General features: G+C 40.8%; 1 protein-coding gene across 6 annotated transcripts in view; it reads left to right on the top strand.

The window, feature by feature from the left end:
• ZBBX (zinc finger B-box domain containing) overlaps positions 1 to 23668 on the top strand; it is a 291614-nt gene that overhangs the window by 205307 nt on the left and 62639 nt on the right. For all 6 annotated transcript variants that reach the window (XM_068280953.1, XM_068280952.1, XM_068280949.1 and 3 more), the window contains 2 exons: positions 5158 to 5249; positions 14397 to 14565. In XM_068280953.1, coding sequence (XP_068137054.1) covers positions 5158 to 5249; positions 14397 to 14565 — 261 coding nt within the window. The remainder of the gene's footprint in view (positions 1 to 5157; positions 5250 to 14396; positions 14566 to 23668) is intronic.

Below are 23668 nucleotides of genomic sequence, written 5' to 3'. Positions count from 1 at the left end.
ACATATGGGGCCCATGCAGTAGGAACCCCGAGAAAGTTGCACACTTGTATGGGTCAGCAGTATAAGAGAGTATTAAGCTTGCATGGGCCCCTTATGTAAGTTTAGTTTTTATGCTGTTTTTTACACTGTTTTTACTATGAAACCTCTATATTAAACAGTTTACACTTAGAGTTGCAGTTTGTTTGTTTTTTATGATGTTTACTGATATTCATTCGTGAGATGAATTATTGCTGAATTGGTGGGTCCTGGACGGACTGTTACTTCTTGAAGTTCTACCAAATGGTTGATACAACCTTAAAATGTGGGTTGTCACCAGCCGTTAAGCCTCTTTCCTTTTTCTAGGTATCCATGATTGCAGAGCTGTGGCGTGACCCCAACTTTCACTGTGGTGGAAATTTGCCTGCTCGTATTCCTTGTTGAAGACTTGTCTTCTGTTTTTAGATTCTGCACTGATTAAATATAATTTATAATACAATTTATGGAAAACAAACTCCTTACCAGGCTTGCTCTTCAGTAGCCTCCTGTGTTTCTCGATATTAGCAGAGCCTGTACCCCTTTACTAATGACAGCATTGGCCAAGTTCACCTTACAGTTGTTAGCATCATCTCAAGGATCAGCAGCACTGGTGTTACAGTGGCATAGTGGATAGCACTCTTCACTTGCAGCACAGGGTCGCCGGTTTAAATCTGGGAGGGGACACTATTTGCATGGAGTTTGTATGTTTTCTCTGTGTTTGTATAGGTTTCCTCCTACAATCTAAAAAGCAATTAATTTCACTGCAGGACTTGACACAACAAGATTAACCCATTCGCGTTCCGTCGTTTTCACTTGAGAAATGTTCACCTCCCATTCATTAGCCTATAACTTTATCACTACTTATCACAATGAACTGATCTATACCTTGTTTTTTCCGCCACCAATTAGGCTTTCTTTGGGGGGTACATTTTGCTAAGAGCCACTTTACTGTAAATGCATTTTAACAGGAAGAATAAGAAAAAAACAGAACAAATCATTATTTCTCAGTTTTCAGCCATTATAGTTTTAAAATAATACATGCCTCCATAATTAAAAGTCACGTATTGTATTTGCCCATATGTCCCGGTTATTACACCGTTAAAATTATGTCCCTATCACAATGTATGGCGACAATATTTTATTCGGAAATAAAGGTTCATTTTATCTTCTATCACTAGTTACAAGTTTAAGATAAAAAAAAATATAGAAATATATCATCTTTACATTGATATTTAAAAAGTTTAGACGCATAGGTAAATATTTACATGTTTTTTTTTATTGTAATGGTTTTTTGTTTTTTATATTAAACATTTTATTTGGGTAGTTTTGGGAGGGTGGGATGTAAACAATAGGTTTAAAATGTTTTGATTGTAATTTTTTTTTACTTTTGGTTGTAGTATTACTTTTGACTTTGTTTACATGACGTCACTCTAAGCGTAACACACGCTTAGAGCGACGCATGGGGGAGGTAACAGCCAGAAAAGGCACAGCTTCCGAGAAAAGCTGTCGCTTTTTCAGCAGGGGAGAGGAATCAGTGATCGGGCATCATAGCCTGATTCACTGATTGCCTGGCTAACAAACCGCGGGCCAGGAGCGCGCATGCACGCGCGCGATTGGCCGCGGGAGTGCGCGGTAGCGCGCATGGTTCCTGGACGTAGTTTCTACGTCCAGGAACCAAAATAGGTTAAGATTATATGGACTATACAGTATAGTATAATGATCATAACTTATCTTAAAGCATTGATGAAGTGATGGAAAAAGTCACAGATCAGTCATAATTTTCCTTCCACGGAACAATTTTAGATTGTTTATTGCTAACTCATTTATTGTTAAAAATAAAATAAAAAATATTTTCTTATCATTTTTTTGTAGAATATATTCTTGTTATACAGTAAATGTATCTTATAAAAGTTTGATTTGTAATTTGCAGCCATGGTTTTTTATCAGCCATTTTTAGTTAAAGGAATTACTGATTCTGTTTTCGTCATTTTAAGTTCCATTTCTAATGTCCAGGTTTGTGACAGGTCTGCTTTATAGACATATGGCAGAAAAATACAGGCGTGAGAATATTGCCGACTCTCAGATATATTTGTGTTGACAAGCTGAGAGCATCTTCACCTTGTACACTTTGCGGTGATAACTTTAATAGGATCTTTGCACTAGACCAGAGTTACTCTGCATCAGAACTTGGCATGAAACGTGACTAAACCAAGCCAAAAACCATTTACTTAACTTTTAATACTTTGCATTACCTATCTGAGCAGATAAAATATTTTCTCATAAAGGAGAAATTGAAATGTAATTGAAAGTTTGCATTCTTCAAACTGCTACGTGTGCTTGGAAGCTCTTGGGAGCAAAGCACATAACTCCTCTCAATCCTGCACAATATATTACACAGAGGAGCCATATGCTTGTCCTAAATAAACAGGCAAGAGCCATAAACAACAGTAACTGAGGCTCTGGGGAGACATGCTGGAATGACACGTAATGAGCAAACAATAATACAATCACATTGCTTCCAGAAAATAGCAAAGTGCTGCGGAAATGCATGCAAAAAAAAAAGGAAAAGCAGTATGAGTTTGTGCCGTGAACTATTCTGCTCATATAAATCATATTCATAAACTATTTTAAGAATGTGATTGTTTAGTACAAACAGGATGAAAAGGTGCCCAGAGGATAATAAACTGAATTAAAATCTATAAAATAAATAAGGTTTGAAGTGGCTTACCTTAATGAAGACAAATTCATATATAAGTGAATAACCTTTAATAGCACTGGCAGAGCCATAGCGTGAATATAGCGTGGCACTTGATTTGGCCTGAGGAAGTGGGTGGAGACCTACGAAATGCGTTGCTAGTGCTATTAAAGATTATTCATTTATATATGAATATGTCTTCATTGAGGTAAGCCACATCAAACCTTATTTATTTTATAGATTTTAATTCATTTTGTTATCCTTTGGACGCCTTTTCAACCTGTTTTTGCATTTAATACTCAAGGTAGGGGATACCCCTGGACTCCATCTTCAGGTCTTTAGGACCCTATTTTCCTTGAAAGGTGTGACCAGTTCCAGCTGACTAATACCCCCTGAGTGGAGTCGGGTTTATTGATCTCCACCTGCCCATTGCAACTTCCCTTTGTGAGTACCTTCTGTATACTATTTCTTATTTCATCTATTGACTGTGATGTACTGCACCATTTGGGCTTCCTTTGTCTCTGTGTTTTGTTTTGTTTTTGTTAGGGTGACAGCTACCCCCCCCCCCCCCCCCCTTTTTATGATTGTACAAGGATTTTCAAAGGTCAGAGTTAAAAAACGTTCCATTCACGGATCGGAAAAGATCCATTCCTCACAACCTGCTTAAATAAGCACATGTTTCCTGCAGCACCACTTTTTCTGGACCGCTGGGCCAAGTGGAGTGGAAATGGAAGCTGAAACGCTGCATTGGGGACAATATGAAAACGTAAAGTTTATTCACATTAAACAGAAAAAGACACTTGGGGGGGGGGGGGGGGGGGGTTTAGGGAAGGAACGTAAGCAGTGGAATGGAAACGGATTGGTAACAGAGTGAAAACAGATCCTATGGACCTCATACCCAACCAGTAGACCTCACACTGTCTCTCCTCTTCCACCCTCTTTGTTCTCTCTACACTCCTTTGTCTGTATGTGGAAATTTGTTGGTGTTTTAGTGGTTAATACCCCCTGCCTAGCTCTCCAATCCTCACCCTCAGTGCAATGATGGTCACCTGCGGAAATTGAAGAGAGATCCTCTGCTACCATCTTAGTGCAGAGTCAGAAATATGTTGACATGAAGAGTGCTAGCAGGTTTTGGCTTTGTATTATTGAGATGAGCCAGTATGTTATTGGCCTCAATTCACTAAGCTTATCTCCTGTCTTTAATAACATTTCTAGAGTGGTCACCATGGTGATGAGGCATGTCGTATTCAGGAAACATTTTACCTCAGGCAAACCTAAAGTTAACTCTTCTGTCTTTAAGTTAACTCTTCAATCCTTAAAATAACTCCAGAGTTAAAGACAGGCTGTTTATTAACTGCGTGTGAAAATAACTACAGAGGAGGTAACTTAACTACAGAGGAGGTCAATTAACTACAGAGGAGGTAACTTAAGGAATGAAGAGATAAGACAACTCTCTTACTGTGTGGAGGTAAGTTTTCTCTTGCCTTATTATCTCCAGCATAATCTTAGTGAATTTAGGCCATTGACCATTATGCATTCCTGTGATCACATACTAAGGATTGAGTTATACATTGACATAAGGGTGTGTTGTAATTGCGTGATTAGTGGATATGTGCAACAGGGATGCGGGCAACCCTTCTTTCTGTGACTTACGTGGCATGTTACTTATGCAAGTAGGCAATGTCAATAGCACGTTACGCAATTTGTGCAAATTGCAAATTATGTAAATGCCATAATCTTAATGTACGTTATCTTCACACATAAAGATTACCGTGTCTCAGCGAAATCAACCACCATGTCTGCAATCAATATCGACTACAACCGGCACAGATGTCAGCCAACCTCATTTTTAAATTATTCTTATATTTAATAGTTAGCATTACAGTAAATAAAAATAAGCTGATTTAGTGCTCTTTTACACTACATGCGATTCCTATTTCTGATTTTGATGCGATTTTACATGCGATTCTGATTCTGATTTTTGATGTGATTAAAAAAAAGTCCTGCATGTTGTGTTTTTTTCTGCATTTTTGTTCTTGGGTTGTTAGCATCCAGTCACAAATTGGAATTGCGATTTTCAGTGTAAACGAAGCCTAACAGTTACAGGCACTTGTCTCTTTTTTTTTCATTTAAGACCTTAATTAGGGCAATTAGTTGAGGACTGACACAATTTACTCTGTAATCTTGGCATTTGACGACAAGCATTGCAGCGGACTGTTCTTGTTTTAAATCGAAAGACAGAGGTTGTTAGATTTGTGTCCAAGGTGTGAAATTTTGTAAATATTAATTGTTTTACTATGCTGCAAAATCCATTATTTTCATCCAGCACATTCCTCGTGATAGACTGCACTGTTGCCTGGGGAAAACACGACTGCGGCAGGACAATTAAGCAGTTGACAGCTATGTATACTCTTTTAATGCATTCAATACAGATCATCTTCTTACAGCATCACATTCGGAAGACAGCAAATCAATGAAGTACAAAAGCTTTAAGGACAGCCAGAGCTTGGATGCAGCTTTAATAGAGAACGTGCCCCAGGTAAAATTACATAACATCTTTTCTCTCTGTTTCATCTCATATTTGTTATAAATAAAGCAGTTGTGGCAAAAATGTATTGTGCAGGAATTAGAGATGCCAGCGTTTTGTATTGTTTTATCACTCTGCAGTGTTCAGCTTGTTAAAGGAGTAGCTGGAGTGGAACTAAGCACAAACAGAAAGACTTGTACATAAAACATCTTGCCTTTGAAAGTGATAAATGGGAATTATATACCGATTTACTTCTCATGCGTTTCAGACTTTGCTGGTAGGACTCCTCTATGATGAGATCAGTACAACTGGACAGTGCTGTGCGTTATGTGGCAGCAATTTAATATGTTTTTCTTGAATATAAATTAACTTTTATGGAGTAAGGTAAACCGGTGATGGAAAGCATTAACCTCCTGGGCGTTTCAATTCTCCCTTAATTTCTGTCCAAAAAAGTCTATGGAATTTTCCAATGAATTTTTTTTTTAATATTTCAGGCCTGTAACTTACCAAATCATTAGCAAACAAGGTTCTAGTGCTTATCCTAAGCATAATAAAATAATAAAACATGAAAATCATGGCAAAAAAAAACATTTAATAGTAACAATACGTAAACAAAACATCTTAATTCAGATCAAGCAGCAGTTGCAGCACAAAAAGTATTGAAACATCAATACACTTCCTGAGTATGAAATATTTTAAAGCAAGGGACAGCACAAAGTCCTACATCACATTCAGGGCAGTAAAAGCGCGTCTCCTTGCGCACCTTTTTTCCATTCGGCCCCCTCTTAGAGCAGCACACAACGCACATGCGGGTAGGTGTTGCTTTGCGCTCAGTGGGTGGCACATGCTCTACAAAATGACGTCCTGTTAGTCGCACTGGATTTACGACATAGGAGGCACGACGTCCTGGTCTATTCGCCTCAGATTGTGGTTGCTGATGTTGTAAGCATATTTCCTCACAAACCTTCAAAATGTAGTCAAAGTGAGGAAGAGGCCTGTCATTTTGTTTCTTGTAGAGGACATAAGAATTCCAAAGACACTGCTCCACCAGATGTCTAAAGATTTTTTTGTAATATTTGCGCTGCTGTTTGCGCACAACGGGGTAGAATGTTATGCACTGGTCAGCACGGTCCACCCCACCCATTGTCTGATTATAATCCAGAATGACCTGGGGTTTCTGGATTGTCTTCCCAGCACGATTCTTGGCTGCAGCAGAGTCAGTGTTATGGACTGTTGACAAAACGGAAACATCTTTTTTGTCCTTCCAGCGGAGGGCCATCAGTTTACCCTTCTGCCATGCTGTGATTTCCCCTGGCTTCAGCTTCTGAGCTGAAAAGGCTGATGGCAGATTGCGACGGTTAGGCCGGACAGTGCCATATGAATCAGTCTTGTGTCTGATGAGGTGTTCATATAGTTCAGGGGAGGTGTAGTAATTATCTGTGGTCAGGCAATATCCCTGACCAAGAAGCGGTGAAATGAGGGAGAGGACAGAGGCAGATGCAAGGCCAAACTGGCTGTAGCTGGGGTCAAATTGTGTGCCTTTACCAGTGTATATAATGGCATTCCAAATATATCCGGAATTAGATTCGCACAATACAAACGATTTTATCCCAAATCTGGCACGCTTGGAAGAGATATACTGTTTCCAGGCAAGTCTCCCCTTATACGCCATTAGGCTTTCATCTACGCTAACGTCTCTTTCTGGAACATACACGGACTGAAATTTGCGTATGACCATTTGAAATAGGTCGTAGATCTTCCACAGTTTGGGGGCAGGATGGGTGGCCTCATCAAAGGTCTCATTATTCATGAAATGCAGGTTTTTCATGATGAGGCTGAATCTGTTTTCTGACATGACAGTCGCAAAAAAAGGTGTAGCAATCAGTCGGTTGGTGCTCCAATATGATGTCTGGCGGGGTTTCCCCACAACCCCTTGGAGGATGAGGATGGCCAGGAATAGCCATATATCATCCTGGGTGACTGGTTCCCACCTTTTTCCCCTAGCAAACCTCCTGAATGGACCAGGCTGCTGTTCCGCATAGCGGTTGGTCTCCTCCACTATAATTTGGATTATGGCCTCGTCCAAAAAAAGTTTCAAATAGGCCAGGGGGTTAGGATCACAGGGAACTTTTTGGCCGGGTTCGCCTGTAAATGGGAATCGCGGGGGGGGCAGGATTATTCTGGGTAGGGTCTTTAGCGATCCATGTGCGGATGCTCTCAACCTCTTCGGTGAAGTCATCGCTGTCAGACTCTGAGTCAGATGATGACATGTTCGCCACATAGCTGTCACTTGAGTCTGAGAATAACAGCTGCTCATCCTCGCTGTCATCAAACTCCTGCATCAGGGTTCGCGGGGAGAGGCGTCTACGGGAGCTGGAAGCCATTACAGGGCAGGCGGCAGAAAAAACGTAGTCGTTATTCGGAGCAAGGGTCAAATCCAGGTGGCAATCAAAGCGTCGTCGTTATCCAAAAGCAAGGGTCAAATCCAGGCGGCAATCAAAGCGTTGTCGTTATCAAAAAGCAAGGGTCAAATCCAGGCGGCAGTCGATAGAATAGTCGATAGTCCAAGCAAGGGTCAAAACCAGAAAAATCAGCAGAAATATCAGTGCAAGTGTCACCAGCAAAATCCAAACAGCAAATGGTGTTTTTTTTTTTTTCCTATGTGTCATTTTATTTATACTGTTTCAAACTTGTTATTTTTTACTGAGTATTGGATTGGATACATGTGTATTCAATCCAATACAAATTTACCGCCGCGCCCCCTAGCGTCGACTTCACGTGCGACGTCATTGCGTGTGGCTAAAGGAGAGGAGGAAGGAGACGCGAAAGGAGGAGGGACCGGAGGGACCGGAGGGGACCAGAGGACGGGATCGGTGGCCCAGAGGACGGGATCGGTGGCCCAGAGGACGGGATCGGAAGGCCCAGAGGAGAGGATCGGAGGGCACAAGAGGGTGGAGGGACGCGGAAAGAGATGCGGAAAGAGATGCGAACCGGAGGGGACCAGAGGACGGGATCGGAGGGCGGGATCTGAAGGCTCGTCCTGACCAGAAGGCATCAGAGACACTGGGGACCGTCCGGAGAAAGGGGACTGTGCACCCTGTTCCAGGGCAACCCATGGTAAAGTGCTGGGAAACTTTTTTTTTTTACCCCGACACTGTATCGGGATTATCTAAATGGGCATCTTTTTTCACCCCGATACAGTGTCGGGATTATCTGCCAGAGGGTTAATGTTTGTAGTTTTATAGTTCTGCTAACAGGATAGCGATCTTTATATATGTGTCTTCTTCTTTTTAGAAACATGGCAGGGCACAATAACTTTTTTTTACCCATAATCCTTTTCCTTAGCCATTTAAATGACAGTGACTCTCTAAGGTAGACAGCTGCAGTCATTGGCTACAATTTCATCCCTAAATCTTTGTCTTTACTTTCTGTTAAACTTAAAGTAAACCTGTAGGGAGGAAAAGACCCCCTGGAGGGTACTTACCTCAGGAGGGGGAAGCCTCTGGATCCTAATAAGGCTCTCTCGTCTTATTCAGCCTCGGGGATCCAGCTCTGGCAGCCCCCAAACAGCACACATCAATATTTACAAACAGATGCAGTACAGGCTTCCACTTGGGCTCTGGTGGAAATAGCCAAGACCAATCGGGTCCACTCTACTGCGCAGGAGTGAGTCGACTGCGCAGCAGAGCGTACCTGATCAGGCTTGGCTTTTTCCGCCAGAGCCTGAGGAAAACCTTGTAATACACCTGCGGCGTAATGCAGATGTGAATATTGTTGCATGCTGCTACTGCGCCTGTGCACACCGCCAACAATCTTTTCGGTGGATTTTCGGGGGCTGTCAGCGTTGGATCCCCAAGATTGAAGAGGACAGATAAAGCCTCATCAGGGTCCATAGGATTCCCCATCCCGAGGTAAGTACACTTTAAATGCAAATATGCACTGGCTTAGATTAGAAGACATTGGCCCATATTCCATAAACTTCTCCTACGTTTTCTCCCATGAGATATTCTTATACCTTATCAATAAATACTTTCAAAGTCCGCAGAAAGCAAGACAACACCCAGGATAAGTTTGATATTACTTCTCTACCTACGTTTTAGCACTTATTACCTTTCTACGTGCTGAAAAGTTATTTTATTTGTAGAGAAGATGATGAAAATCTCCTGGGAGAAAACTCAGAACATTTAATTGCATAAGCATAAGGACCTTAGTGGTCTTTTATTCCTTCATATGAACTCTTCACATGAAGCTAGTTTCACAGACAACACAGATAAGTGTCCTTTATCTTTGTTGACCTTCTCTTAGCAAGATGTTTCTGCTGTGTTGCATTGGAAAACTTGTTGAGTCACTTACATGAAATGAGCATGGATGAGTATAAAAACAGAACCTCCATTACTTTCCAGGCATCAGTAGAACATTCTATTGCATTATTGCTTTTGTCTAAAAAGAACATATTTTCATAATGCAAAGCACTGGTCCTTTTTATAGGGAAACGATTACATAAGCTCTTGCTACCAAAAGCTTTTCTACCAAGTGCTAGGTTTTCTCTTCCTCTAGACATCGGCAATAGGGATGAGCAAAAACGGTTCTGACAGTCTCGCCAACATTTCCTAGATCTTTGGGTGATACCGCAAATTTTCTGCTAACTAATTTTGCTAATTCCATTTATGTCAATGGCCTGAATTTAAACGTAAATAGCAAAGCCTCTATACACGTTAGAGCCACGAATTTTGCTAGGTATGTGTAGGAGAACATTGGCAACAAGGGAAATATAATCAAGTTCCAAAATACCTTGTGGTTTTCGAGAAAAGGGTACTTAAAGTAACAGCAGGCAAATAGGATTTTTGCATGATGGACAGAATGCAGAAGGCAGCATAAAAGACATAAAGGCAGGATCTGAGAATGATAAAGGGTGGTGCTATGTGTGAACCCAACCCACTAGCAGCCGTCTCTGCCATCAAAACAGTAGGAGACTGCATTTCTAGCTGACATCATGATCTGGTTGACATCTGACATGAATGTTACCCATAAAGTACCGCAGTGAAATTAGTCCCAAGGATTAGGGAGGCCCAGAGCATGGATCAGTGAGAGCAGGTGCAGTGTGTGCAGGTCCAGGACACCCTAGACTTCACCCTCCATTAACCTACAAACCCCTCCAAATGGCATCGCAAGCCTACTGGCTATTCCAGCTGTCATAATTCAGTTTAATTCAGCCAATCATATGCAAGTCCCATCTTCGGCCACCCCCCTCCTTCACCCTTACCCACACCCCACCCTGGTGAAACAGTTTTTGCTGCTTACCAGTGCTAAGTCGTGTACAGTGTTTCATCTTAGAAATAAATAGCAATTCACCCACCTGTTTATAATTCATGTACTGTATATGGCGCAACAAGGATAGCGCAATCAATAAAAGAACAAGCAATTAATAAAAGAACAAGAACCCTATTTCAAGCGTACTCCAAGTCTGCAAATGTACGTGTCTCTAAAATGAACTAGACAGAGATATTGGTCGCACACATTTGTTGAAAAACAAATGATGGATTTTCATGAAAATGAAGAAGAATTTTAAGTGAAAAATAAAGTTTAGCCTCTGTCAATACGTTCTGCAAAAATGACCGTGCTTTACAATATCACATTCGCAACAGTACCTCATGGATTATAGATTAGTTACATATAAAATGTGCTCCATTTAACTAATTTTCAAACAATTATCTGCCGAAGCCAGCTTCTCGACATCTTCTGTGTTTTCATCTGTCTTGATGTGCTTGGTCTTCCAGAATAAGGCAAATCATCCACATTTTCATGGCCATTTTTGTTCTGTGCGCTACACTGAAAGCAGTTTCCTGGACAACACATTTTACCCTGCGCTGAACACATTTTCCAATAAATATCAGTGGGATTTATTTTTCAAAGATAATGAATAATTGTCTGAACTTAAGCCTGATTAACATTTACTGTAGATGGATTCATTTTTGTGGACTTAAAACAATATTTGCAATCTGTTTAATCTCAAAGCACATATGAGAATCTTTACAGGTGAGATTTAGTTGCAGAAACCGAATGAAAACCAAACTAAACCCAAAACTGAACAAGATAATTTCCCAAAGCGATTATGTTCTTTAGAGTAAATGTGAGTTTTCCTTTTCAAACTGAATTAGGAAAACCCAATATGCATCTCTGTTTACTTGGAGCAATGTACATATCCAGAATCAGAATCAGAATCAGAATCATTTATTTCGCCAAGCACGACTAGGTCGTACCCGGAATTGGTTTTGGCATGTACAGGGCTAGGTGTGGAATAAGACATACAATACAGTACAAAAACAATACAGTAAACAGTACAGATACAGCGATTTAACCATAAACCTTAACACAAGTTAGAGCTCAAATATGTAGAATGTAAGATGTGCGGCAGTGCCGTCATGTGCTACCGAGTGCTACTCGAATGGGCCAGGTAAGAAAGTTCATAGAGTTCAAAGAGTTTACAGCTGAGGGAAAGAAGCTATTCCTGTGTCTTGCAGTCTTGGTGTAGATGGACCGGAATCTCCGGCCCAATGGGAGCCGCTGGAAGAAGCGGAAGCCTGGGTGAGATGGGTCATTTACGATCCTCAGAGCTCTGGAGCAAAGTCTGGAGTTATAGAGTTGGTCTAGTGAGGGGAGTGATTTCCCGATGATTTTCTCTGCTGATCTTATGACCCGCTGTAGTTTGTGCCTGTCGCTGGCAGAGGAGCCGGCGTACCAGACAAGGATGGAGGAGCAGAGGACAGATTCAATTGTGGCTGTGTAGAAGCTCGTCAGAAGCTCCCGGGCCATCCCGAACTTCTTCAGTTGGCGTAGGAAGAGAAAAGGAATTTGCTTGGAAATAAACTTATTCAAGCGAGCTTTTTTCCCACCCTACCAGGTGAAACGTACTCTTGTATCAGGTGACTTTTTTGTATTATTATGCTTACTACATGACTACAGGCTCAGTGCAAAAGCTATGCACAATATTGTTCTGTTCCTCTGTCCTGAAAGGGGAGGTATGAGAATTCCCAGCACTTCTATGGAGAGATTATCATGTCATCACCACATGACAAAACAAAGGTGACATCAAAGGCTGATAACAGGGAGATTCATAATGTCATATTACTATCTTCCTTGTTGACTGTAGAACAATTGAATGTGGCCATACATCAGGCCACATTATTATAATCGAATCGGATGAAAAGGGGTGCCGGCAAGAGCATGCCAGATCGACAATGTGACCAATTTCAGGTCGATATATCGATCAGATATGCTGCAAGATGTAGGGCTGAAGGGCTCGATTGGGTGCATGGCAGTAATGGCGTGCGGTATCGGGATGAGTGAAAAACACAATGGAACTCTTGGCGCTGTCCCCATAGTGTAAAATTTGCCCTGTGCGTGAATACTTTACCTGTCGGTGTCTGCCGCTGGCTCCGTCACATAACCATGTGTGACTTCACACATGCACCCACATTACGCTGGCAACCATGTGAGGCATGTGTATGTGAGATGGAGCCAGGGGTGGACACAATAGGTAAAGTATTCACACATGGGGCACATTTTACACGAGAGGGGATAGTGTTAGGGGGCAATGACTTGGCCAATTCCCTCAAGATTTCATGCTGAAATCAATCTTGATTCAGCCTGCGGTGTATGGGTAGGCAACAGATCTCCTTTCAATCAGATTCAATCAGAGCAAGATCTGTTTTTTATGCTGGGCATATACGGCTTGATTTTTCTGCTCGATCGATTCCCGGCTCGATTCTTTAGATGATTCTTTTATCTTCTGCTCGTTTTTCTTATCTCTTTCTATTGTCCTCAATGCAGAATCGAGCGGCGAAATGATCGGGCAGGAGATCGGACTTGTGGGAAATTATCTATTAAGCCATCTAAATGGCTCAGAATCGAGCTGTGTATTTCTAGCATTAGTCACCTCTGTCCATCATCACTAGATGTATGGCTACCTTTAGTGTGACTCAACATTACTACTGTGCAGATAAAGGAAAATAAAATTCCACACTTAAACTTTCAATTTTAATTAGATGTTTTTTCATGTTTACCAACTCTGTCTTTCTCATCTCTTTAAAGGAATACTGTAGGGGGGTCGGGGGAAAATGAGTTGAAGTTACCCGGGGCTTCTAATGGTGCCCCACAGACATCCTGTGCCCACGCAGCCACTCACCGATGCTCTGGCTCCGCCTCCGGTTCACTTCTGGAATTTCAGACTTTAAAGTCAGAAAACCACTGCGCCTGCATTGCCGTGTCCTTGCTCTCGCTGATGTCACCAGGAGTGTACATTGTAGGCCCAGTATGGTCTGTGATTGCGCCGTGCGCTCTTGGTGACATCAGGGGAAGCGAGGACACGGCAACGCAGGCACAGTGGTTTTCAGACTTTAAAGTCTGAAATTCCAGAAGTGAACCAGAGGCGGTGCCGGAGCATTGGGGAGTGGCTGCGCGGGCACAGGATGTCTGTGGGGGACCATTAGAAGCCCTGGGTAAGTTCAACTCATTTCCCCCCGACCCCCCTTAAACACTGACATGAGTACATATGGAAGCCTGTGGCAAGAATATCAGCTGCGGCACTATATATAATCTGTGTGTGCAAATTATTTCATATTCAAATAATTGTACTCTAAATATTGCTGGAATCTTACATCCTATTATATACTTATTGAAAAATGGCAGAGCTCTCCACATGCAGGGAACAAAACTGTGACCTTAATTTCGCTGAGTCGCTTGGCCTCAGTGTTCATTACATCCCACTTGCAGAAGATTCCATGTAGACACCTAGACATGCTATCATATAAGTGTTTTGTCAAAGAGTGGTGAGCCTTACTCTGTGTGACCTCTATTATATATGATTACTGCACCAGGAGACACACTGGTTTGGATAGAACAGAGAAACATTACACACTCAGCTGGTTAAAGGCTTCAGGGAATTGTGAGAATGTTTTATCTTGAATATCTTATCAAAAACGTGTATCTCTTTATCCTGTTGCCTTATGAAAACATGATTAAGCTGAAAGTCGAATGTGATGTGTAGATTAATAATTTCTAAAGCAAGGATGTCTGCATCCAGCAAAGGAAGACCAATTTATGTATGAAATCTTTCCATTAAAGCAGAGCAACATTAAAAGTCATGTTCTTGTACTTTAGGAATTTCAGAACGTTGTCCTCAGAGGGAAAAAACAAGCATCTGCCTACAGGGGTTTAAAAGGATTTTTCACTTTGGAAACTGACCACGCAGAGGGGGATGTTGATTCACAGCCTCCAAATACCGCTCAGCATACACAGTTTGAAGTAGATAGAGACATCATAAGCACAGGTAACGATTATTGGCTAACATTATAAATTCCAAACTGGTTCCTTGCTTGTTTGGTTCTCAACTAAAGTTCTTAACAATTTAATTTGCGGATTTTATTGTAAAATGTTTTTCTCTTTCAGTTAACGGAATTTTTCAGTTACAAATACTGTAGGAAAGTTGACAAGATTAATGGCCACATATAGTGTCTATGTTAGTTGAACACCAACCTTTGTGGTGGCACTGCAGAAAAAACAGGCCAACAACAATAAAACATTTGTAAATCACTTCCTTCTGTAGAACCCAAAGCACATAAGCTTGTCTCAGATTGTACATAGTTGCAGTTTGTGATGTGTTACACTGGAAAAAGTTATGTTGTCATCCTAAATGCCAAACTTTTCAGTTTTGATTGAAACGCCTCCAGAGTTGGAGGTGGCTTGATTGGGTGTGGCAAGGCATTCCAAAGGGTAGAGGCAGCATGACAGAAGGCTCTGGCTCCAAAGGTTTGGAGTTGGACCATGGGGGCCATCAAGTTATTAGATCCTGTTGCTCTGAGGATGACTAAGCTAATGGCGGTGTCACTACAATATATATATATATATATATATATATATATATATATATATATATATATATATATATATATATATAATTCTGCTGACATTTTGTTTAAGACAAAAATCTATGTAACAGATAGTTTATCACATACATGGACAATGGGCACAGCAGAAATTTGGGCACCATACATAGCCTCTAGCATAATATCAGTAATATCACCAATATTCTAGTATTTGGCAGTGGTAATTCTGATAGTAAAATATCAGTAAATGTTGCCGTTATTTTACCATCACTAAACCTAACCCTATTCTCGCATGAGCCCTACCTCTACCAATGCCTAACCCTAAATGACCCTCCCACTGATGCAAAACCCTAACCAACCCCCACGATGTCTAACCCTAACCTATCCCCAACCAATGCTTAACTGCCCCCCCCCCCCTCAAACATACTGATAACCACACCACCTGTATACAATAAATATCAAGCAGCGTTTGGGTACCCCATAGACCACCATGTAAATATTAGCAATTAACAGAAATTTGGGTGCGCATGGCTCCGATAAAATAGCCAGAGCTGGGGCCAGTTTGTTTGGGCTCATTAGGCAAGCTTGACCAGGGTTTGAATCCTGGCTTAAGCTAGTAGCTATTCACTAAGGAGCCCTTGGGCGAGACTCCCTAACACTGCAGGATTTCCTACTGAGCATGCCATTAGTGGCTGCAGCTTATACACTCTTTGAGTCTGAAAGAAGAACAGTGCTATACAAATATTAGCATTATTATTATTAACATATGTAACTAAGAATCCCTCTATTTCTACGGAGTTGGTTCTGAATGTTTTGGTGTATTGCAATGTATAGAGCATTAATAAAATTGGCAAGCAGCTGCAGGGTTTCTGTTCCTGGCTGTGAAAGTCTTTCTGCATATAAGTGGGTGGAGGGGTAGATGGAATTGTGTTTCTCACTACATTGTCTGCTGTCTGATTTGCACCTAGTGGCCAGTCCTGTGCACTGGTCCCTAGGCTGTGTCATAGTGGTAGTTAGGCTTTCTGTTGCTATGAAAGAGAATTTAGCATCTCACAAACCAAGCCACTCTGATAGTTCTGAATAAGAGAGGATGGAGGAACAGTGATATGGATGGCAGTAGCAGTTACATTAATTTTTCACCATGGAGCCTAGTTCGTACAGAATGTTTTTTAAATATCACATCGTGATGGGTCACTCATACTTGTCTTTGTTATTACTGTGTGTAGGTAATGCAATTCAAAAACATCAGTATGGGTTCAGATTATATGCACAATGAGTCATCTGTTAGCGTAGATATATTCAACTGAGAATAAATGTATTATTATGTCTTAGCAGCAGTTTTATTGAGCAGTTATATGCCATTTGTTTCAACACAGTTTTCCAAAATACATGCTGAGCACAAACAAAGCAAAACCTCAGCAAATTAGCCCAAATGTATCTAGGAGGTGGAAAGCCTAGGATTTAAAGAACAGTTTTTATTTTTATTCGCTTATCTTTCTGCTGCATAAAAAGTTTGGTTACAAGAACAGCTTAGTGTGTACTTTTATCCCAGTTTTAAGTAAAAATAAACTGTGTGGTATTATAGGATCACCATCATTTTTACACTTCTTATATATTAGACATTTTAGCAAAAACAAAGCTTTAAACTGTATCTGGTCTCATAAGATCCATTGTAAATAAATGCTAAGGGAAGTGTTAATCTGCTAACAAATCACTATTGTTTTTTGTACCATTTTTTTTAGCAGTTTGCCCTTGAAAGCAAACCTGAATCGAGAAAACTTGCTTTAGGTTAGATACTTACTCATGTAGAGCTGTATTTTTGTGTTAGTAAAGGCTCATACGCACGTACAACCTTATGCACGACCAACCGCACAACATGACCAGCTGCACAACAAGTTGTTTACGTACACACGTACACACAGTACGTACACACACACCAATCAACTAAGCAACCAACTCACTTAAATACTATGCGTGCAAGCTAAATGACAAACTGCACAACATGTCTACATTCAAAAACAGCAAAGTTATTCAAAAGACTTGTACACACATTCCAACCTGCCTGATAGTTGGGCAGATTGACCCACCAGTTGGATCTGGCAAACAACCTGTTATCAGTTGGTCATCTGGTTGTTTGCCAGCCAACGCCGTACACACACCCAACTTATCTTCCATCAGACAAGTTTGAAAGATAGATGGACAGATTGTTGGTAATTTATCCAGTTCACCCCCAAGGGTTTTTACCCTAACGGACCAGAGCAATTTTCACCTGTCAGTGCTCCTCCCTTTTATTCCCTAATAACTTTATTACAACTTCTCACAAGAAAATGATCTATACCTCATTTTTTTTGCCACCAATTAAGCTTTCTGTGGGTAGTACATTTTGCTAAGAATTTTTTCATTCTAAATGCGTTTTAATTGGAAAAATACAAAAATAATGGAAAAAAATCATTATTTCTCAGATTTCAGCCATTATAGTTTTAAAATTAAACATTCTCCAGTGGATACAACCAACTCATTTTATTTGCCCAGTAGTCCTGATTATTAAACCGTTTAAATTATGTCCCTATCACAATGTATGGCGACAATATATTATTTTGAAATATAGGTGTTATTTTTCTGGGGGGGTTTTTTGTTGTTCTGGCCATAATTACAAGCCCCTATGTAATAAAGTAAAATAAATTTTCCCACATAAAATATAGATTGAAAAAAGATGAGTCCCTAAGGCAACTATTTATTTATTTATTTGAAGCTGATTTTTTTTTACAAGGTTTTTTTTTTTTTTGGGAGGGGGGGGAGGGGGGGGGGTTGGAAGTGTAATGTATTAATTTATTAATACTGTGTATGTTCATATTATGTATGTGCATGTATGTGTAATATACTTTTTGTCCACAAGATGGCGCTAGTGAACACTCTTCGTAATAGGAAGTGATCACTTTTTTTTTTACACTGTATTAAACCTGTAACAATTTCCTGTTTTTGTGAATGGACGTAGCCGCCGTTCGCGGTTACGTCCATTCACTCCAGGCACTGCGATTGGGTAGAGGACTGCTCGGTCCTCTTCCCCAATCACATAGCACGGAAACCCGATGGTAATTGCGGCGGTAGCGGCGCGGACACGTGCGGAGCGGCGGCGGGAACGCTCAACATATTAAAACGTCATGTTGCCGTTAATAGGCTAAAGCATGACGTTTTAATACGTATGCTTGCCATTAAATGGTTAAGTGTATTTGAGCCTTAAGCTTCAGTGTAATAAAAATGCATGAGCATTACTGTAAAATGAGAGAATGTGAATTACAGGTTTATTTGCACAGCGCAATAACTGCTTTTAGGTCACTGTAATTAGCGGCTTACTACTGTATGTACAAGGTGAACCAAGCAACATGGTCCCTTGGCCAATGCAAGAAAATAGGAATAATGAGAGGAACTCTGCAGGACATAAACCAGCAGTAAGCTTGGAGCCTTTATATAGTGAATGACTGATCTGGTTAGGTTTCCTGACACTGCACAGGGTTTGTGCTTGTAAATGGGTAAGTCGATCACTTACTAGAATAAAGGATGAGGATTATAGCAGCTATATATTTTGACCCCAGGGCCCATATACAATTAACATTTTCAGAAGATAACTCCTAGAAGATAACTTTCATCCTCTTTCTAAACTTACTTTTCAGCATTTTACAATTGAAAAAGTACCCACAAGTTGGTGAAAAAGTGCTATCAAATTTATTTTGAGTGTCTTCTTGCTTGCTGGTGGCTTAAAAGGCATTTTATGACAAGCTGTGAAAATATCACCCAGGAGAAAACTTAGGAGGAAAAGTGAATTGCATATGGCCCATGAGTGCAACTTTTCACTTAATGTACTAGTGGATCCTTAAAAGATAAGTGAGGTGACAGAGCTGCATTAACGTTTTTACCTTATCTGTAGGAAGACCCAAGTACCTTATGCAGCAGATAAGGTAAAACCTTTTATGCAGCTCTATCACCTTGTTTATCCTTTAAGTTGTTAAGCACCTTTTTATTGACTTTTTTGCAATGTATGTGAACAAAACAAGTCAGCGGTAACAGGTTACTTATAGTTTCTTACTGTGCAGCTTTATTATCCTAGCAGCAGTAGCTGATGTCACTAATGGGGTTCACAATTTAGCTGGACTTCCTGGTTTGGTAATCCCACCACTCTGGTCATTCTCCTCTGCCTTCTCCCATACCGGCCATTACACTTTTCGGCACTTATTCGATTCCCTTTTTTTTAGCACTCTACAATTGAAAAAGTTCCAAGATGTAGGTGAAAAAGTACTGTCAACATTTATTTAACCACTTTACCCCCGCGCGTACGTATTTCTCCGCCCCTTTTTCCATCCTTTAACAACCAGGGACGGAGAAACACATACTTTCCGCGTTCCCGACGCTGCCCGCGCTCCCGCTCGTAAACACGCCGCCCGCCGCTAGTAAACACGCCGCCGCCCGCTCGCCCAGAGATCAATGAACGGGAAAATCCATTCCTGTTCGTTGATCTAAGCCCCGCAATGATCAGCTGCTCTCCTATGGGCAGCACGATCATTGTGAGAAAAAACTCACGTGTCCAGCCTCCTTATACTTCGCATTAAAACAAAAAGTTACTGTGGCCATCTTGTGGCCAAATAGTAAACTACACCCTACACATTTTTCACATACAAATAAATGACTTTTACATATAAAATTAACTCATTACCTCCCACACTCCCCATTTTTTTTTTTTGTAATTAAAAAAAAAATAAAAAAATTTACAATTAAAAAAATACATAAATAGTTACCTTAGGGACTGAACTTTTTAAATATTTATGTCAAGAGGGTATAACACTGTTACTTTATAAACTATGGGCTTGTAATTAGGGATGGACACAAAAATGAAAAAAATGCACCTTTATTTCCAAATAAAATATTGGCGCCAAACATTGTGATAGGGACATAATTTAAATGGTTTTATAACCGGGACAAAAGGGCAAATACGTTTCATGGGTTTTAATTACCGTAGCATGCATTATTTAAAAACTATAATGGCCGAAAACTGAAAAATAATTATTTTTTTCCCCACATTTTTCCTATTTTCCCATTAAAACACATTTAGAAAAAAATAATTCTTGGCATAATGTCCCACCTAAAGAAAGCCTAATTGGTGGCGGAAAAAACAAGATATAGTTCATTTCATTGCGATAAGTAATGATAAAGTTATAGACGAATGAATGGAAGGAGCGCTGAAAGGTGAAAATTGCTCTGGTGCTCAGGGGGTAAAACCTCTCAGTGGTGAAGTGGTTAAGTATTCTTTTGTTTATTGTGGCTTAATAAGCATTTTATTGACAAGATGTGAAAATATCACTTTGGAGAAAAATTAGGAGAAAAAGTCAATTAAATAAGGTCCTTCAGCCCTTATTCAATTCACTTTTTCTTCTGTGTTTTCTCCTAGGTGATATTTTCACATGCAAACAATAAAATGCCTTTTAAATCACCAACAAGCAAGGAAATACTCAAGATATATTTGACAGCACTCTTCACCCACTTGTTGATACTTTTTCACAACTTGTTAATAAAATGCCTTTTAAGCCCTCAGCAAGCAAGAAAATGCTCAGATTTTTTTTGATGGTACTTCTTTGCCTACTTTTTGGTACTTTTTCAATTGCAGAGTGCTGAAAAGTTATTTTAAAGAGAAGATGAAAAATTATCTCCTAGCCCGTGGCCTGTATGCAATTCACTTTTTCTCCTGAGTTTTCTCCCAGATGATATTTTCACAACTTGTCATAAAATGCAGTTTAGGCCACTAGCAAGCAGGATAATGCTCTAAATAAATGTGATAGTACCGGTACTTTTTAACCAACTTTTGGGTACTCTTTTAATTGCTCAATGCTGAAAAGTTAGTTTAAAGAAAAGATGAACATTATCTCCTAGAAGATAACTCAGGTGAAATAGTTAATTCCATATGGGCTTATACTGTGTGTGCTAATATAAGGGCCAACTGGCACAATATTTGTTGGGTGGACGAGCCAGTAGTCAGATTGTCATCTGATTTGTTGGTACAGCAACATTAACCTTCCTGGCGGTAACCCCGAACGTAGTTCGGGGTAAGCCGTGCAGGAGGTTTTCTCAGGCCCTGCTGGGCCGATTTGAATAATTTTTTTTTGCTGAACGCAGCTAGCACTTTGCTAGCTGCGTCAGCACTTCGATCGCCGCCGCCCGCGCTCGATCGCCGCTATCCGCGTCGCAAGACAGCCCCCCCCCTAGACCCCTGCGCTGCCTGGCCTATCAGCGCCAGGCAGCGGCAAGGGGTGGATCGGGACTCCCTTAGACGTCACGACGTCCATGACGTCGGTGACGTCATCCCGCCCCGTCGCCATGGCGACGGGGGAAGCCCTCCAGGAAATCCCGTTCTTTGAACGGGATTTCCTGATCACCTATCGCCGGAGGCGATCGGCGGGGCTGGGGGGATGCCGCTGAGCAGCGGCTATCATGTAGCGAGCCCTAGGCTCGCTACATGATTTAAAAAAAAAAACCGGCTGCGCTGCCCCCTGGCGGTTTTTAATAGACCGCCAGGAGGGTTAACAACAGCAGCCAACAATGCTGAGGTGATAAGGTGACAAAATACGCTGCTTATAATAAATCTTTCTTTCTTCTAAATGTCTCAGAAATAACTGAAAAAAAAATTGCAAAGCATGGGAAAAGATGATACACAACATCCAAACTAAAGCAATAATAAAAGAACAATATAAGTGATTTTTTTCAGTTTTTTTTTTTTCCTTTTGGCTAAAATATCTGATAATTAGGGCTCAAACAAGCAGCATGGGACATAGTTCCTTCAAAGTAACAAACACGAAAACCTTTCATTCCTGCAAGAAAAATAAATAAAGAATCCCAGGAAGTCTGCTTTTTGATACAGTAAAAATATTCTAATGAGTGCTTTATGGACACCGCTGTACCAATTACCCTGCTTGTTCTTGTGTCCCTTGAATGCCAGACTTTTAGTTCACTTATTATCTGCGCATGAAACTCAAAGCACTACCTCATACAATTTTAATTGTAATGTAACTTTAACGTTTAGTTTATTAATCTTAATGTGGAGTCAGCTTCCAGTTTCCTGTGTAAGTCATACATTTATGTGCTGCTTGCTTGATTTCTTTCTGGCTAGCTTAACTGATTGAATGCCATTAGGGTAACATCCAGCTTTTAAGAGATGGCAGAGAAAAGATGAGTAAAAAAAAAAAATGATGATTCCTTTAAAGTGAACCTAACAAACTAAAAAAAGACAGTGCTTGCTGCAGTTTTTAATGCCATACAGTATGCATTTATCATTTGGCTGCACTACTCAGTGACTCACTGGATTCTAACGAACATGCTTGTTCATATTTTTGTAGAAAGTAAATTTCACTATAAAAGCGGCTGTTTTGTGTTTGCTGATATCCCCCCCCCCCCCCCCCGGGTCTCTGCATAGAACATTATATAACACGCTTGTTATGGCATGTGCAGAATGCAACACACACTCTACGTGTTCAAACACACACCTGTTTTATAGCATGAAGAATTACTATGTAATGCGCACTATTAGTGCAGTGTAGCAAGTGAGTTAGGATAATGAGATCTTAATGCAGAAATGTGAACATGCATATATAACTGTATGGGAAATGCATTAACATGCAGCAATTCAGCACAAAGCAGCGTGCATTGTGTGAACTCACCCTTAAGAAGTATTAATGATCTGTAAAATATGCATCACTAGAATAATCAGACAGATTTATTTGTGATGCATAACACAAGCAAACCCTAAACTTTTTAACCCCCATAGTGGTCTAGAAGTGGCTAAGAAAAAATGCTACAATTCCACTTTGCTAGTTATTGGCAGTAGAACTCATAGTGACAACTGCCATGTTCCTAACCTAAATATACTTTCTAAGCTCTCTTTAGATACCTACGTTCTTTCACAGAACATTTATATTGCGTTGTTCTCACGGTGGACTCAAAGAGCGCCACAGCTGCAGCTACTAGGGGGTCTTGTTACTGAATAGGTGCTGGCTGGTTACAACTGAACAGGAAGAGCTGCAATTTGAACCCTGGCCTTCTGTGCAGAGCCGTTAATCATTACACTATCCAGCCATTGACCACAAACAAGAACATCTGTGTTGTAAAATAGCAGTGGTGATAAAAGAAGGAAATTAGCAGGTTAACCTCCCTGGCGGTTAATTTTTTTTGCCAAATAGGCAAAAATCCTTTTTTTTTTTTTTAATTTTGTGTTTCATGTAAAGCTACCAGAGTGGTAGCTACATGAAACACATGTATGTGTCCCTCTAGTGCGATCGTCGCCGGCATCAATAGCAAACAGGGGAACGCGTATATAACGCGCTCCCCTGTTTGGCTTCTCCTGTCGCCATGGCGACGATCGGAATGACGTCATGGACGTCAGCCGACGTCCTGATGTCAGACGCCTCCGATCCAGCCCATAGCGCTGCCCGGAACTCATTGGTCCGGGCAGCGCAGGGCTCTGGCGGGGGGGCTCTTCTGCCGCTGCGTGCGGGCGATCGCCTCAGA

This window comes from Hyperolius riggenbachi, chromosome 4 (genome assembly GCF_040937935.1).
Source record: "Hyperolius riggenbachi isolate aHypRig1 chromosome 4, aHypRig1.pri, whole genome shotgun sequence".
NCBI classification, from domain to species: domain Eukaryota; kingdom Metazoa; phylum Chordata; class Amphibia; order Anura; family Hyperoliidae; genus Hyperolius; species Hyperolius riggenbachi.
This window is presented reverse-complemented; position numbering and strand designations above follow the sequence as displayed.